A 13,638-nucleotide genomic window follows, 5' to 3' on the forward strand; every position below is an offset into this window, starting at 1 on the left:
TTTGAGGTTGGATTCGAGTAATTCTTGTATGGTTGGACTCGTGAGTGGATGAGGGTTCACATTTTGTGACTTTTGTCAGATTTCGAGATGTGGGCCCGGGGGCCGGTTTGAGCCTATTTCAGATTTTGGCTTATATTTTCGTGTTTTTCTAGTGGAATTGATTCTTTTAGCCTATATTAATTATATCGTACTGCTTGTGGCTAGATTCGGGGCGTTTGGAGATTGATTCGAGGGGCAAAGTCATTGCGGAGTAGGATTTTGCGCGGTTTGAGGTAAGTAACAGTTTTAAATCTGATCCTGAAGGTATGAAACCCCGGATTTTTGGTATGATGTGATTATTTTGGCTGTGACGCACATGCTAGGTGACGGGCACGTGGGCGTGCACCGTGGGGGATTGTGACTTGGTCTGTCCCGTGAGACTGTAAAGTTGAATAGCCTATTGTTAATTACCTGTTCTCTATGTGTTATAGAAATTTGATTGCAAATCATGTTAGAAATCATGCTTAGGCTATGCGATGGTACTGTTGGGACCGCAGAGGTCATGTACTTGTTGAAGCAATTGCTAATTGTTGTCTTGTACTCAGTCATGGTTTTACTTGCGTATCATATCTCAGTCGCTTCTTGATTCTTGTTGATACACTATGTTATATTTTTGTTTGGGCTGATCTTTTTGATTTCTGAGAGCCCGAGAGACTAGAGAGGTTGGTGACTGAGTTAGGGCCTGAGTGCCGAGCTGTGAGCTATATGTGTGTATATGGATCGGGTTGCACGCCGCAACGAACCTTAGGGTTGTATGTATGGATCGGGTTGCACGCCGCAACGAGCCTTAGGGTTGTATATATGGATCGGGTTGCACGCCGCAACGAGCCTCAGGGCTGTATATATATATATGAATCAGGTTACACGCCGCAGCGAGCCTTATGGATATTTATATGGGATCGGGCTGCATGCCGCAGCGATATAGCACTTGGGCTGAAGGAGCCCCTCCGGAGTCTGCACACCCCTAGTGAGCGCAGGTACCTATTGAGTGTGAGTACTGAGGGCTGAGAGCTGAGTGATTGAGCTGTTGTGACGAGTTGAGTGACTGTTGCCCTGAGAGGTTGTACTTGCTTTTTCATTTGTTGATTCACTTAGTTGTTATCTATCATTGTCGTGAAATTTCTGAAAGATTCTATATCCGGATTTACTTGCACTTTAACTGTATAAAACTGATTTGATTTGAACTACCGGATTTGAAAGCATATCTACTCTTTGCTGGAATTATTGAAAATGAACTGTATTTGTATAGCTCGTCACCACCTTCTCAGTTCCTTATTTATTTCTGTTACTTGCTGAGTTGGTTGTACTCATGCTACACCTTACACTTCATGTGCAGATCCAGGTGTGTTTCATCACGGAGGTCGTTGAGTTCGTGCGCGATCGAGTACCAGAGACTACGAGGTAGTTGCCGGCGTCCGTAGACCTTATCTCTCCTTCTATTTTTCTTTCTTTTCTGTATTGATACTTAGACACTGTTTGTATTAGACTGGATATCTAAATGCTCATGACTTAGTGACACCCCGATGTCTGGCTATTTTTCCGCACTTATGCTTTGGGTTTTACCCCATTTTTATGAAAGACTCCGGTTATTTTAAATATATTAATTCATTTCTGTCAAATGTTGAAAGTGTTTTGGAGATGTCAGCTTGCCTAGTATCATGATAGGCGCCATCACGAGGGCTTAGGTTTTGGATCGTGACATAAGGTTCATCATTATTTAGCATAGGACATCTCCCTTTCATCTCGTTATTCACTCACTTGTCATCTTGAGGTCATTAGCTAAGTTCATGATTCTTGGGGACTTAACATCGAAGTCATTTGCATTTATTATTTTAGAAGCATACATACAATGATTGAAACCATTGAAACATACAATGCCTCATAATTCTCATTTTGGCAAGCGATCACATTTCATGTTCATACTATCACTTATTTGTACTTGCCATGGGTGATCATAGAACATTAAGAGCATTTAAAACATTTAGGAACACCATATCATTTACTCATGAGAACGTATGAGCTTATAACACATTGGAAATACTTACAAAGCATAACATTAGTTAAAACAACCGCATTTGGACATGACTTGAGCACATAAGCTTTCAGGAAAATCTATTTTCGAAGTCAATTTGGAGCAGTTGAATCAAGGCTCATTTCATAACCTTTCTCGCATCATTTCATTTTATTGGCACCATTGGCCATAAATTTAACTTTCATTATTGGCACGGTAGCCACACTTTACATCTCCAATCCACTTCTTTCACTTTCCATCATCTTTATGGGTTATTAACAACAAGGCATTTCCAATTAAGACATTAGATACACATATGAATAATTAAGAGTCTTAAGCACATTAAGTTTTTCTCACACAATTTGGCATCATAACTTTCATTTGAAACCCGACTCAAAGCCATAACATTTTAATACACAACCCATACTTTGAACACATTTCCGAAGGATAACATAACATGATAAGAGCATTCAGAACACATATTGAACATATCTCTTTCGCACAAAGCTTATTCGGAATAGTCAATTTATAATGAATAACTCGGTACTTACAAGAACATCGTGGGATTCAATTTTAAGAGAGAAGTTTAGCCAACATACCTTTCTTGAGCTTTCCTTACATCACTACAATGTTTCAAAAATCCTAGCAACTTCAATCTATTTAGAAACATAACAAAAGTGAACAATAATTAGGAAGATATTCGTGAGTTCACCTCATTTAAGCATTTCATCAAACACTTGGTGTGCAAATTTGACTACAAGGTTCTTCTACAAGATTTTCTTCACCCCACAACCAATTCAATACCAAGAGTTTACTCCTTTTAGTTAAATAACCTCCCTACTACCCCTATGGTTACGTTCATGCACAAAGACCAATTCCCACACCTAAGAATCATACTTCTCATGACCTACCTTCAGTCCAAATTCTGAAATTTAGGGCTAGGGAGTAGAACCTTACCTATTAGATGAAGATCTTGTGGATTTCTTCCATGAATCTCCAAAGCTTGAGCAAGAATTTGAAGCATGAAGATGTTGGTGCCATCCTTTATCTCTCTAGAATAACTCTCTCCTCTCTCTAAAATATCAGATTTTACATTGTAAAATGACACCCTAAGGCCTTATATCAAAATAGGGTCGGATAAGAAAATTTCCAAAAATGACCCCTCGAAGTCAATTATCTGATGCAATTATGTGGTAGCAGAATCGTTATGTGGGCAGCAGAATCGTTTTGTGGCCAGCAGAATGGTTATGTGGGCAGTAGAATTGTGTTCAAAATTTGCCCATTTTCTGTTCCACTCCGCGACGGATCTGCGGTCCGTGGAGTGATTTTGCGGTCGCATAATGGACCAAAGAAATGCCATTTTTCACAACAATTTACCTCTAACTCCCCAATGCATTGTACAACCCAAAAAATCTGTACCGTGGCTCATTTTCTACAATTTTCAAATACATTAGATTACCTCGGCACCACGAAACCCCGGGTTCTACGTAATATTTTACGGGGCCTAACAAAATCAATGACCCATTAGTCCTTCAATTGAACTGTATTATGAGTTCAACCATATTCAAGTGCACCTTGTGTTATAAAAGCGGTTGAGAAATTTATGTTCAAGTTGCTCCCAGCTATCAACTAAACTAGGCTCGGCATTTCCTTTTAAGGAGCGGACGAACTAGTACTTGATAAGATAATCTCGATAAGTCCCAGGATGTTTTAACGGAGTGCGACATGTGTTGTTTAGAATTACCTTTCAATCAAACTATTGAAACTTCAGAGGTTGATAGCCAGCCGACATCTTCAAGCTATCAAATCTTGAAGTGTATGGTTTTGCATACGCAAAGGAAGACTTGGCAGCAACTTCATACTTATCTTTGATTGTTCCCTCAATGAACTCCTCCAACCGGTTAAGAGCAATCAAGCATTCAGATGATATTTGTTGATCCTTAGCAAGAGGCACTTGCCTTATAGATGAGTCTCATTTATCTTTCACCTCAAGAAGCTTTCCAGGTGCATGACTAGTATCTCTATCTATCATGCTTTCAACTCTATCTATTGACTTGACAATCCGATTATCCCGATCTTGCACATTCTTCGTCAAGACTTCAATTACTTTCTTCAATAATTACAAGTTGCTCTTCAACAGTTAAAGTGTTAGTTATTGTTGGTTGGATGGTTGTCGTGGATAATAAAGCAAAGCATGAATTTTTTCTTACCGTACCGTGAGTGAGCAACTCACGTGGCGTGATTGGGACAGATCTGGTGTTGAAGGCATCATCATCATCTTATGCAATGGTATCCTTAGATCTTAGATGGGCTAAGTAAAGCTAACATATTTTCGACCATTTTAGCAATGTTCTCTCCTTCTTCCAATTCACTTAAGAAGGATCTTTCTCCTTTTAAAGTTTGTGAACCAAAGATAGGAAATGATGCGGACGACACTTGAAATGCTTGTTATCCCAACAAGTATGCTTTGTTCCTGGAGATAGGTCCGAGACTTAGTTGCCTCCAGCACGCTTTCACGTCAGAGAAAAACTTGGAAGCAATAGTCTTAGTAGTAGCAAATTTGGAGATGACCTTCGTAGGAGCCATTTCTTGAATTTTGAAGGTAGCAGAGAAGAGATGAAAGGTGGAGATGGTTCCACTGGGCGTACCAGAAATTTGTGTTTATTTCTCGTCATTTTTATTCAAGTCAAGAAGAAGGTTACAAATTACAAAATATAATATGAAGAGTTGACTTGGATTGCAATCTCCATATTGCTACTAAATCTACAAATGACGTCCTCTGATTCTTCAACTCACAAACATCACTTCAAAGGCTCTTGGCTTGTTCTTGAAAAGACAAGATCCGTCACAAATAGTTTGATGGATGTTTACAAACCAAGATTTGAGATTTGGTTGCCACGAACGAAAGATTTGGAGATGCCCTCCTAGATTCTTGACTTGCACTTTTGTTGTTGGATTGGATCACGAACGAAGAACGCAATGTAGAGAAGACTTTAAATGTTTGCTTCATAGCTTCTCCAGCTTTCCTCCAACTTGCTTGATGTATTTCTTGTGTCCCTTTGGCCTTATGGGAGCTCTTTATTTATAATGGTAGAATAGCTTTCCTCCAACTTGCTTGATGCATTTCTTGTGTCCCTTTGGTCTTATGGGAGCTCTCTATTTATAATGATAGAATAGAAGAGTTGTGATAAAGCCACAATTACTTTCTTTAGTTTGATTCATCCATTTGAATTATGAAGCAATCTCATGTATCTACACTTGACATGCTTGGATTGGCAAGTTACTTGACTTGCTATGCCACATCACTTACCGTATGGTAATCTTCTATTGGCCATACTACATAATTTGATATGTGGCATTAGCTTGGGCTTCAAGATTAACTAGTTGCCACTTGGTCCTTGAGCTAGCGAAATGAGCTCATATTTTGAAGTCCAACTAAATGAGCTAGATTGAATAAAGTTTATCTTCAATTAAATTCATGTTGACTTGAATAATTAACCTTGATTTGGGTTTAGTATTTCTTGAACTTAAGAACTTATTCAAATTTAACATGAACTTCAATCCATAAAAATTTGTATGTCTACAGTTTGACAACAAAAAATTTGGATAAACGAACAACCTAGTTGCGACTTATACAAAGCTGACGCATAAACGGGCGAATCATCGAAACATATCTGCACACTTGCTAAAGATTTCCTCGGCTTATAGTTTGAAGGAAAAATAAAATAAATGGACTTGCATTATCTAATAATTTACATGTTAATATGGATTTTCAGTCAGCGTCTCTTTTACATCTATCAGAAAGATGGTTCCCCTCCAAGGATCTACAATTTCCTTCTGAGGACCCAGAAAGGAAGGACAAAATTGCGCACATGTACAATTCTATGATAAATAATATATAAGGATAAAAATATTTACCCCCTCTTCCTTCCACCATGTTTATTCTTACTAAACAATCTAACCTGAAAATTTTTCCCCTCCATGTTTGATCTCATTAAACATTGCAATCTGAAAGCCGTCCGAGCTTGTGATTCTCGTACGTGCGGGATCCAGATTATAATCCACGGAAATTTGTCCTCCATGGTGCATGGAAGAGTTAGATGAATTTAATTCCATAAAGCACCATTTTAGTGTATTCCACTGGGATATTTTATCCTGTACAAAAGTTCTGATGTTGAAATTCTTGTGAACCAGCTCCTGCTTTCACATGATAAGCACAAAGAGCAATAATCAAGCACAGTGTAAATAAATAGAGCAAGAGCAAGATTAGAGTAATTAAAGATTTAAGAGGTGATATGTCGTCTTTATTTCACTAGGTAAGCATGCATTTACCCACAGGAAGCAGAAGTGCTGGAAAAATGAACTAAAGGCTAAGAGAGTAAGCTGAGACCACTAGCTTTATATTTCTGCAGGAGAAATTCACATAACTAAAGCAAACTCACACTGAGAAGTCAATGTTGTACAGAAGATAAGATTTAATACCTGAAGATGGCTTAGTAAACCAATCTGACACACCAACAATAAGGTCGAAGTATATCCTTAGGATTCCATGTGCTGGCTAGTTCTGGACATATGACGCTTACCAAACTCACTGATGGACAAGAAGCTTCAAATATCATCAGGAGATCTCTCATCCATGCAAAGAATGCCAATAAAATTAATGGAAACAAACTTCCACGGTTGTAATTTCAGAGGAACTTCATGAGATGACATAAGAGAAGCTCCTGAAGCAACAACCTGAGCCAGCCCAGTACAGCAACTTGGCATCCATGTTCCGGGGAGTATTATTCTTTTTGGTTAAACACCCATATAAATGCACACTTAGAACCATTTCATGATGATATCCTCCTTGGGCTTGCAAGTTGGCGTACTTTTCCTGCAGTTGGGCTCCATGATTATCACAAGCATTGAACACCAAGATTCTTCAAATGGCAATTTCATAAAGCACAGCAAAGGATCATGTGGTAGGTCATTCATTAGACAGATGAAGTAAGCCCCGCATTTGAAGGTAAGGATTCTCCAGGAGTTTTTCATTGTTGCTCTGCAAAGAACACCATATCCCAAATGGGAATCTGTTATTACAATTTGAACACCATAAACATTTCACGAGCACAGCTTTTGCAAATGAATGTTCCATACCAATTTTACAACTATCTACAGAAACAGATTAGCTGTACATGCAACCTACAATTAGCATTTAGTTATACTTTTATATGACAGTCAACAGATTTAGCTGAAAATTGCAGCTGCCGCTGAAATGGTAATATGAATCAGGACACATTAAGTCAGCAATTTTACCGACGAAGTCATGTTTCATAAAACAGATACAGGCATCTCAGCATTTCAGGGATACTTCATTTTGAAAAATGTCTGGTGGGAAAGCAACCAATCATCAGACCTACAGATACTAGCTACAAGAAACAATGCGGTCCAAGTTACATCAAGAACCAGCAATTCAAGACATTTGATGGAGTTGCCAGTAGATGCAACTAGTGAATGCAGTTTCCACCAAAATCAATGATAGAACCAGAATATGCCATGATGAGGTCTGGAAACAAACTTTTGCAAGATACTGGTATTCATCATCAAGCGCACACATGGAGGGAGGACAAATAACACACACACCAGTCCCATAAATTTTCTAACAAAGAAGGTAACAAAAAGGGGACCGCACCTGCTGAGCTCTAGAAACAAGGTTATGCAGCATGCGTTGGTAATTTTCTGGTTCCTCTGTCATCATCCTCTGCAAAATGCCAATTTCAGATTACTTCATATTGTAGAGGGACATACCATTGCCAAAGATCAGGAAAACAACAAGAAACTTGCCTTCAGAAGAAACATTGAAGAATAATATGCCACTCTTGAGTCTGTATCATCCAACAACTCCCTGCGAAATACCCATATGTGCAAAATTGTTTATGAACCTAAATTAACTCAAATATACTTATTTGGAGAAAAAACAAATGTAGAAATCACCTAAAGAATTCCTCCCCACCAACTTCTTTAAAAGCCGCAGGATCTGCTGTGCATTTACCAATTAAAAGTAGGAGAAGTGTGGCTCGTATGTCAGAGGTCGAACCAGGAACATTTCCTCTTCCTTTGCTTCCAACAGAAACACCTAATGCGATATTATCAGTCGCAGCACCAGCAAGTTGGATTAGCGGCCAATAAAATAAAGCAGCAGGAACACGTGCGACCAATTGCATAGGAACAATGGCCTGTCCATGGAGAAGCAGTGCCGCCATGGATGCAGTTTCTGGTTTTGGAGGATCCTTGTTTCTGAGTTTGTGGTTAGTATCTTCAATGTGTTCCTCCCAGCCAAAGTTCTCCTGCCGAGAGAAGCTTTCTCCTGGACCAAGCTTCTTATTCCAGCTAACATCTTTGATACAGGTCATAGGATCATCCAAAGATGTCATAGTTGAAGGGAGGACTTTTAGGCACAGTTGAGAAAAAAGAATTTCACACATCTGTTAAAAGGTCAACAGAAATATTGGAGTGAGACACGGAAACTGACTATTAAAGACACAGGTAATTAACAGCAAGAAGATACAACCACTTGTGGTGAAATAAGTTAACAGCACTACTAAACACCCACTGTTCCCCGATTGGCAAGTAAATTGGCATTTCGTAAGATGATCACTCTATGGGCAGTGCAACCCTAAACAATAGACAAAATAGGCTGGATCTTGCACTGATAAAGATCATGACAATAAGTCCATAAGAGCAGAGTTATCCAAAATACTGTTGTGATTAAGGTTTGAAGTTCTCTTTTTAAGGGATGGGAGCCAAATATTTATCGTTCCTAAAAAGTATAATACTATTGCTCAACAGAAACAAGCATTACAGAGATATGCAAATGTAGCTCAAACTCATATATCTCTAAAGGTCAAATAACAAGGCATAAAGGTGCAGGTGTCAGCTAACTCTTGGTCCATGATTTCTATCCTCTTAAGAACACCATGTCTGAAGCGTTTCAAGATTGAATTACTTTTTTATTATTATTATTATTATCATCATCATCATCATTATTATTTTACCAGAAAAGGACAAAAGAAATCACCTTTAATATATTCATGCGGTCCGTTTCATTAATCTGGGCCATCAGGCACAAGGCGCTATTCATGATGTCAATGACTGCATTCGCTTTATCGAGACGACTTTTATTATGCAGATCTCCAACCGTTTCACCACTAATTGCATGTTGGACTTCACTTTCATCTAATAAAAACTTGCAACGCATAAGAAGCCTCTCTAAAACATATAAAAAGCCCCATCGAATGAGGTTATTTTTCGATTTTAGTAGCCCACACATGAGCCATATAGATAATGGGACATCTAAATCTGGTGAATAGTCAATAACACTGGCTAGAGAAATTTTGTCCTGCAAGCTTCTGATGCTTGACCATATACTAGCATCCCCTTCCTCGACAATTTCTGTGATGATCAAATCCCCCAGCCAAAGATAACCATTGTGACGACACAGAGTTCTTTCAGAATGAAGAAGAGAATGTAAGGTGGCCCAAGAGAGCTTTGCTTTCATGCCAAAACTGTTTCCATAAGCTCCATCAATACTTTCCAGCAATTTGCATGATTTAGTTATATGCTTCATATGAGCAAATTCCTTATCTAGATGAGTAAATGACTTTATAAGCATCTCAAAATTCTCGACAATTTTTCCCAAGAACTGCAAATGAAACAAAGGTCAGACTACAACAAGAAAGAAAAAATAATTCACTAAAAAAAGTCTCTGTGAATGGAAGTAAGGAGCATTATGTAGGCGTATAACAACATAAATAGAAGACAAAATAGTTATAACAGCCTTTAATTTCTTTGCAACGTCGAGAAATCAAATTTATACACTCAAGTGAAGAGAAAATGACAGATTCAGAGATGCCCAACAATCCAAAAGGCTTTTCATTTGTGCCTTCAACTAGTTTATCAGCTCAGTTTAGCATGAACATTAAGAAGTCCAAACACAAAATGTGGAATGTTGTTATGGAGTTTTTTCTATTAAGTACCCAAATATCAGGCTAGATCAACCAACACTTGTCCGAAACTCCTAGGACAAAGTCCAAAAACACTAGTTTTGCCACTTCTCTTCAAATGTTGGACCCAAGTCCTTAAAATTGGATACAAAGACACCAAAATATACCTAGTAGTCTTCAATTCAATGATTTCGGAGATATATATAATTTACCGTAGAAATATTCTATTTCACTCTCCCACATCCCACTTTACGTGTCAGTATGTGACTAGCATGAAATTTAAGATGCTAACTTGACTTGCATAATTTATAAGTAGTGGTGGAAGAAACATAATTAAAATATAATGGTCGAAAAGTAATAAATCATGGGAAGAACTCATCTAAAAGCTTAAATTGTTGGAGATGGGACCTCCACCTGATTCTTTCTCTTGAAACAAGCAAGTGAAAATATTTTATTGATGTAATTTGCGTGAATTGACTAATCTAAAAGCTTAACATTTATAGATGGGAGCTTTTCTATTTATTTATTGATATCAAAGCAACAAAAAGTTAGATTAATTGAGAATTTATTTTTAAGAAAAAGTTAGATGAATTGAGAGGAAATCAAAGAATGAAAGGTGATTAATCCAGTAAATTTTGATTTGAAAAGTTGTGGAAATTATGTAAAATAATATTATTAGTAGAGTAGTATTAGACTAAGTTGCTCTGACACAGCAGTTTAGGTGCCGCACCCGTGTCGACACGATACTAGTATGGGTGTGGGTATGGGATCCCTACCGGATCTGGTCAAACAATTTTGGGTATTTTGACCACGAAGATGGAAAAATTCAAGACGAGATACAATTTGATTCTTGAAATCAAAACATAAAACTAGGGTAAATTTGAAGAAAATAGCATACCTTATCTAGGAAATCAATCATTTACTTATCTACAACTTGAGAATAAAAAAGAAATCCACACTTTACAAGCTATACGTAAGTATTTTACAAAATTTCTCATAATTTAGAAATATTTTTATATTTTTGAATTATTTTTAGCCGGATCCCCGCACTCGTATCCGTACTAGGATCCATATCCCCGAATCTTAGATTTACATCTCGAAGGATCTGACATCTAGATCCGCACCCGTGTCCGAGCAACTTAGGTATTAAACACTTGGGAGTTCCAAAATGGAGAAAGCCAAATGAATTAAGACGGTATTACAGGTCCAAATCCAGTATAAGAAAAACATCATTCTAGTGAACTCCAAGAAGAAAATTAGAAAAAAGGAGCCATCCCCTACCAACAGTAACAGATGTGTTGACTGCTTTACGAAGTTCAAAGCGGAGCAAGACGAAGACTTTTTAATGTTGTGTAAGGTTGGTGCTTTTTGAATTAAATTGACCTTATCCAAATAAAAGTTTGAGATATTTCTTTGGTGTTTATATATTTAACTTTCCATGGAATAGATGGAAATATGTTATTTGAATTATCTACGTATGCTTTTGGACAATTTTTTAGTTGAAATTAAAATAGTGTATTTTAAATTGAACTTGAAAAAGGTTTGTGAAAATTTTAGTGTTTGGACATGGACTTTCACTTGAAAAAATATTTGTGAAATTGAAAATTTGCAAGTGGAAGTTGAAGCTTTGAAAAATTTTCCTTAATTTCACCTTCAAACTACTATTTTAATACTTTACTTGAAGTTCAAGTAATATTTCACTTAAACTTACGACTTCATAGCCAGGCTATTATTTGCAAATTATTGTTTCGGTATTTGAAATATTGAAATAACTATCTCATGGTAAAAAGGAACAAGCATTTCAATGGCATATTTTAAGATATATATGATACTACATATAAATACCAGTTCCCATGTTGCTAATTTTCGAACATTCCATTTCTTTTCTTTTTTTATATAATGGTAACATTAACATTCCATGTCTTCTTTCTGACTCCACGTTGTACATAAAGTAGTGACTGCCTCCGTGTGACGTAAACTTTTAGGTTCATTTAGAGAGAGAGCAACAGTGACCAATCTTGAGGAAAAGGCAGAAAATAAAATAAAAATATCTTCAAGAACAGCTTCTAATCGCATCATGAGGTAAATTTGCATGGTGCATTCCAGGAAAAAATTTGCATATATTGTATTAGCTAATGGCTCTCTCTAACGGACTTGAAGGCGTTATAACGCTACTTATAGATTCCAACACCAGGCTCAATTACCTACACATACATCACTAGACTTCCAATTGACACCTATTCTATGATAAATGGCTTGTCGCGTCCTGACATTCTTAGTAAACAAATTCAGATGGAATTTCAGCTAAACTCCCCAAAAACTAATAAAAAGATGCAAATGCCAAAAATTTTGAAACATCACTAAGTTTTCTTTCTATAGATTGTATCACTCGGTGACTATATGGTAGTCACCCAAATCACACAAACTCATGCAAAATAACATGTCCCTATGTTTAAGTTTTTGGCGAAACAACACCAGCTGGAGGAAAACCTGAAGGGATACAGAGACAAATATAAAATAGAAAATCTGGGCTTACTACGTGAATGTTATAGGCCATTATCATCTTGAATAATCACATCATTAGCCTAGAGTCTTAAATTAACTAAGATCATGAAACTTACACACAAATGGCAATAAATTTGAACAAGTAATGCCGACAAAAAAGTCAAGATGACTGAAATAGGGGTAAAACAAACATTTTGGTTCCTTCCCAGGACTAAGAAAAGAGAATAGAAGCTCAATGCATATGGAATCTTTATCTGTAACATATAATCGCCCTGGCTTGGGGGGATATTGGATACATGGAAATAAGATTGGAGTGCACATACAGATTAATACAGGTAACGAACAAGATTACATTAGAGACCATTTTGATTGCAGGGTAGACAGGTGACTCTTCATCATACACACCTCGAAGAGGCTTAACAACCCCACAATCTCCTCAAAAAACCAAAAAGAAAGGCAACCATATAGAGAATTACTTTCACTGAGATGCAATTTCCCCTTTCATCTATATTTAGGCTATTAACTATGTGATTAATCACCAAGAAGCACAACCAAGTTACTTCTCATTAACACATCATATAATGAGAAGCATCAATCTTTTTACAGTTCATCACAAAGAAGCATGATTGGATAAGCTTTCTCAGATGTTTTCACCGCAAAAATGACACTATCATGTTTTGACGTCCAATGAAAATTAGCAAGAATGAAGTGAGCATTACCATAGCAAGTCGGTCAGAATTTGGATATTTGGACAATGCACTAGATATTGGGCGTTGCAAAAGCTCTAAGATGCCTTCCAATCCAAGCTTTACGGATATATGCAAAGCTTCAGGTGCATCTGCGAGCATCAGCAGCATAGCGACAGGTTGGACCTCATCATCACTGTAGTCTGAAGTTCCACTAGCTATGCATGACTCATTTATTTGATGCAAAGCATAATCAAAAAGCACCAGGTACAGATTCCTTCTTTCTTCCCTTGAGTTTGAAAGCACTAACTGCATTGGTCGAATAAACTTATCTTTAAGCAAAACCTATTTCTTTGTGCGACATACAAACAATCACAAGTGACATTACTAGTTGAGCTGATACTGTAACTTT

General features: G+C 37.3%; 1 protein-coding gene across 1 annotated transcript in view; it reads right to left on the reverse strand.

The window, feature by feature from the left end:
* Positions 1–5,758: 5,758 nt before the first annotated feature.
* LOC107829543 (uncharacterized) overlaps positions 5,759–13,638 on the reverse strand; it is a 51,180-nt gene continuing 43,300 nt past the window's right edge. Inside the window, exons 12-18 of the mRNA XM_016656992.2 lie at positions 13,260–13,535; positions 9,111–9,734; positions 8,027–8,517; positions 7,877–7,937; positions 7,725–7,793; positions 6,533–7,091; positions 5,759–6,247 (exon numbers count right to left, since the gene is read on the reverse strand). Of these exons, the coding sequence (XP_016512478.1) occupies positions 7,020–7,091; positions 7,725–7,793; positions 7,877–7,937; positions 8,027–8,517; positions 9,111–9,734; positions 13,260–13,535 (1,593 nt within the window). The 3' untranslated portion in view covers positions 5,759–6,247; positions 6,533–7,019. The remainder of the gene's footprint in view (positions 6,248–6,532; positions 7,092–7,724; positions 7,794–7,876; positions 7,938–8,026; positions 8,518–9,110; positions 9,735–13,259; positions 13,536–13,638) is intronic.

Source organism: Nicotiana tabacum, chromosome 14 (genome assembly GCF_000715075.1).
Source record: "Nicotiana tabacum cultivar K326 chromosome 14, ASM71507v2, whole genome shotgun sequence".
Lineage (NCBI taxonomy): Eukaryota > Viridiplantae > Streptophyta > Magnoliopsida > Solanales > Solanaceae > Nicotiana > Nicotiana tabacum.